The sequence below is a fragment of the Merops nubicus genome, unplaced genomic scaffold (genome assembly GCF_000691845.1).
Source record: "Merops nubicus isolate BGI_N331 unplaced genomic scaffold, ASM69184v1 scaffold10939, whole genome shotgun sequence".
Taxonomy (NCBI): Eukaryota; Metazoa; Chordata; class Aves; order Coraciiformes; family Meropidae; genus Merops; species Merops nubicus.
In genome coordinates this window covers 1-2,785 of record NW_008631671.1, presented here as the reverse complement: position 1 = coordinate 2,785, position 2,785 = coordinate 1, and the positions used below count along the sequence as shown (strand labels likewise).

The 2,785-nt window shown below is 61.1% G+C and overlaps 1 protein-coding gene across 1 annotated transcript; it reads left to right on the top strand.

Moving 5' to 3' along the window:
- Positions 1 to 671: 671 nt before the first annotated feature.
- Positions 672 to 2,509, top strand: LOC103780007 (collagen alpha-1(XVIII) chain-like; the record flags this gene model as incomplete). Its single annotated transcript, XM_008947656.1, has 9 exons — positions 672 to 737; positions 819 to 845; positions 950 to 1,057; positions 1,115 to 1,177; positions 1,565 to 1,600; positions 1,683 to 1,772; positions 2,006 to 2,167; positions 2,295 to 2,369; positions 2,474 to 2,509. Coding segments are annotated over exons 1-9 (663 nt in total), but the record flags the coding sequence as incomplete, so codon positions are not given.
- Between the last annotated feature and the right edge of the window lie 276 nt (positions 2,510 to 2,785).

Below are 2,785 nucleotides of genomic sequence, written 5' to 3'. Positions count from 1 at the left end.
AGTGGAGCAGTGAGTAAGAGGATGGTATTTGGCTCCTTCCTAGAGCAATGCCACAGCTCAGGGGTGCACAGAGCTGCTGATCACCCCCCCAGGAGGCTCCCAGGTTCTCACCACGCCTGCTTGGCTTTGCTCTTGGCCAAAATATCCTTGACAAGTTTGGGTGGGGAAAGGACCTTTTAAGGTTTTTATGCCCAAAAGGTGTATTTGTGATTCTAGACGAGCCTCTGGTGGCCACCGTGCACATTGCACGGGGAGCCAAGGGCCATCTGAAGGCTGCTGGGTGGCTAAAAGAGGCTGGAGATGAGCAAAGCCCCTTCCCACAAAGCCCTGGAGATGTGGGGAGCATCTTTGGAGGCCTTCCACTTGCAGGCTTCAGGCAGGGATCGGTTGTCACCTCACCTCTCCCTTTGGTTTTCTTGTCTCCCTTTTGCAGGGCAGCAAAGGAGAAACTGGCCCCCCAGGACCCCCAGGAGAATCTGGCTTGGCTGGTCCACCCGGCCCCATTGGTCCTCATGGACCACCAGGACCTCCAGGACCTCCAGGACCTCCAGGGTTGGGCTACGAAGCTGGATTTGTAAGTAGCCACCCTCGTGATGGGGGTGAGGATGAAGATGGGTGGGGGGTGGAGGCAGCTCAGCCCCTTTTTTCCCCCCCCCCAAATCTAGGGGGACATGGAGGGCTCAGGGCTGCCCTTTGCCACCGGCTCCCCGGGACCACGTGGCCCCGAAGGACCACAGGTAGTTCTACCCTTGCCCCTTCCCTCCACCCTGCCCCTGGCACCCTCTCAAAGCTCATGCCCCACTTCTCTCTGCTTGCAGGGCAAGCTGGGACTGCCAGGGATGAAGGTGAGGAGCTCTTTAAACCCCCCCTTGCTGCTGGAGCCTGGCACCATCCTGGCAAGATGCCCACGGGATGCTGAGCTCCTTCTCTGACCTTTCTTTCCTCACAGGGAGATGTTGGCAACCCCGGGCAACCCGGCTTGCCAGGACCAAAGGTGGGGGCACTGGGAGGTTGGCACGGGCAGCTGGGTAGGGAGGGCACTGGGCAGGACCCAAGGGTGCCAGGAGAATGCTCCATCCAGCATCTTGCCCCTTCCCCCTGTGCCCCTTGGCAGGGAGATGCTGGTGTGCCCGGCGTGGATGGTCGCCCTGGTCTGGAGGGCTTCCCTGGACCACAGGTAGGACCATTGACCCCCTCAGCTGGCCAGAAGACCCCCCCTTTTGCCCCAGGCAGCCCCCCCTCGATCTCTGCAGGGGCTTTTTTGCAGCAGCTCCATGCCCAGCAGCTGAAATAGCTGAAATTCAGCCCCTTCCCTGGTGCCTTCTGCCATTGCCTTGCTCTGGCACCAGGCTCGCCCACGTGCCAAGGGTGCCCGTGGTGCTGGGAGCCCCCTCCCCATCAAACCACCACCCACCTCCACCCCAAAAGCTGCCCAGCTTGGCTCTGCCTGGCAGAGGGCAGAGCTGGGAGGGTGGCACAAAAAGTTTGGCCAAGCTGCAGGCAGGAGAGAATCTCCTGGACTCTCCACAACCAGAAGCTCACCCCTGCCTGCTCCTCCTTCCAGGGACCCAAGGGTGACAGAGGCAACCCTGGCGAGAAGGTAGGTGCCACCAGGGTGGGGGGGACAAGCCACCAGCCCCATGGTGGCCCTGGGGAGGGGCTGATGGGTTCATGTTTTCCAGGGGGAGAGAGGTCAAGATGCTGTGGGGCTGCCCGGCCCCCCAGGTCCCCCAGGTCCTCCTGGACAGGTCCTCACCATCTCCAGTGAAGATGTAAGTGCTGGTGCTTGGCCTCACCCTAGCTAGGAGAAGCTAAACCCCAGGGCAGAGGTTGCCCAGCACCCATCAAGGGAGAGAACTGGGGGGGTCACCTCCCCAGGAGCAAAAATCAGGGTGACAAAACCTCCTCTGGTCTCTTCTTTTTTGTTCCAGAAGTCTTTGATGGCTTTGCCCAACCCAGAGGTAGGTGCCCCCCCCTTTTGCCACCCGTGCCCACCCCTTGGCAGTGCCCAGAGAGCACCCTTGGGAAGAGGGGGGGCAACAGGGGTGGAAGATCTGGGCACGTTTTGGTGGAACTTCTGGTGACCTGTGCTCCTCTCCAACAGGGTCTGGTGGGACCTAAAGGAGACCGGGGTCCATCAGGTCCTCAGGGCCCCCCAGGATTGAAGGTAACCTCTCCAGGTCATTTATCCCCTGGGGGGGGTGGTGGCTTTGCTGGTGCCCCACCCTCCCTGACCATCAGGTGCCCGTGGTGCCACCCACCTGGATGTGTCCCCCTCCTTTTGTGCCTTGCAGGGGGAGAAGGGGGAACCCGGGGTCATCATCAGCCCTGATGGCACCCTGGTGGCTGCAAAGGTGAAAGGAGACAAGGTGGGTGCCCTGCAGGGGTGGGGGGGGCACCCCCCCTTCCTCCACCAGGTAGGTGCCACCCCACCCTGGTGGTGATGCCCCTCTCCCCCCTCTGAACTCTGCAGGGGGAGCCGGGGCTGCGGGGACCCACGGGACCCTCGGTAAGTCATCAGCATCATCATCATCACCATCCTCCTCCCCATCATCATCCTCATCCTCATCCTCATCATCATCATCATCATCATCCTCCTCACATCTCGTGGGGGAAGGAAAGGGGGGGAGGCTGGTCCTGGACAGAGGGGGGTGCCCCTGCCCTCTGAGCACCTTCATCCTCATCCTCACTCCTTTCCAGGGTCCCCAGGGACGAGCAGGGATGAAAGGAGAGATTGGTTTTCCAGGCAGACCTGTAAGACCCTTTCCTGGTTTGTTTGTCCCCT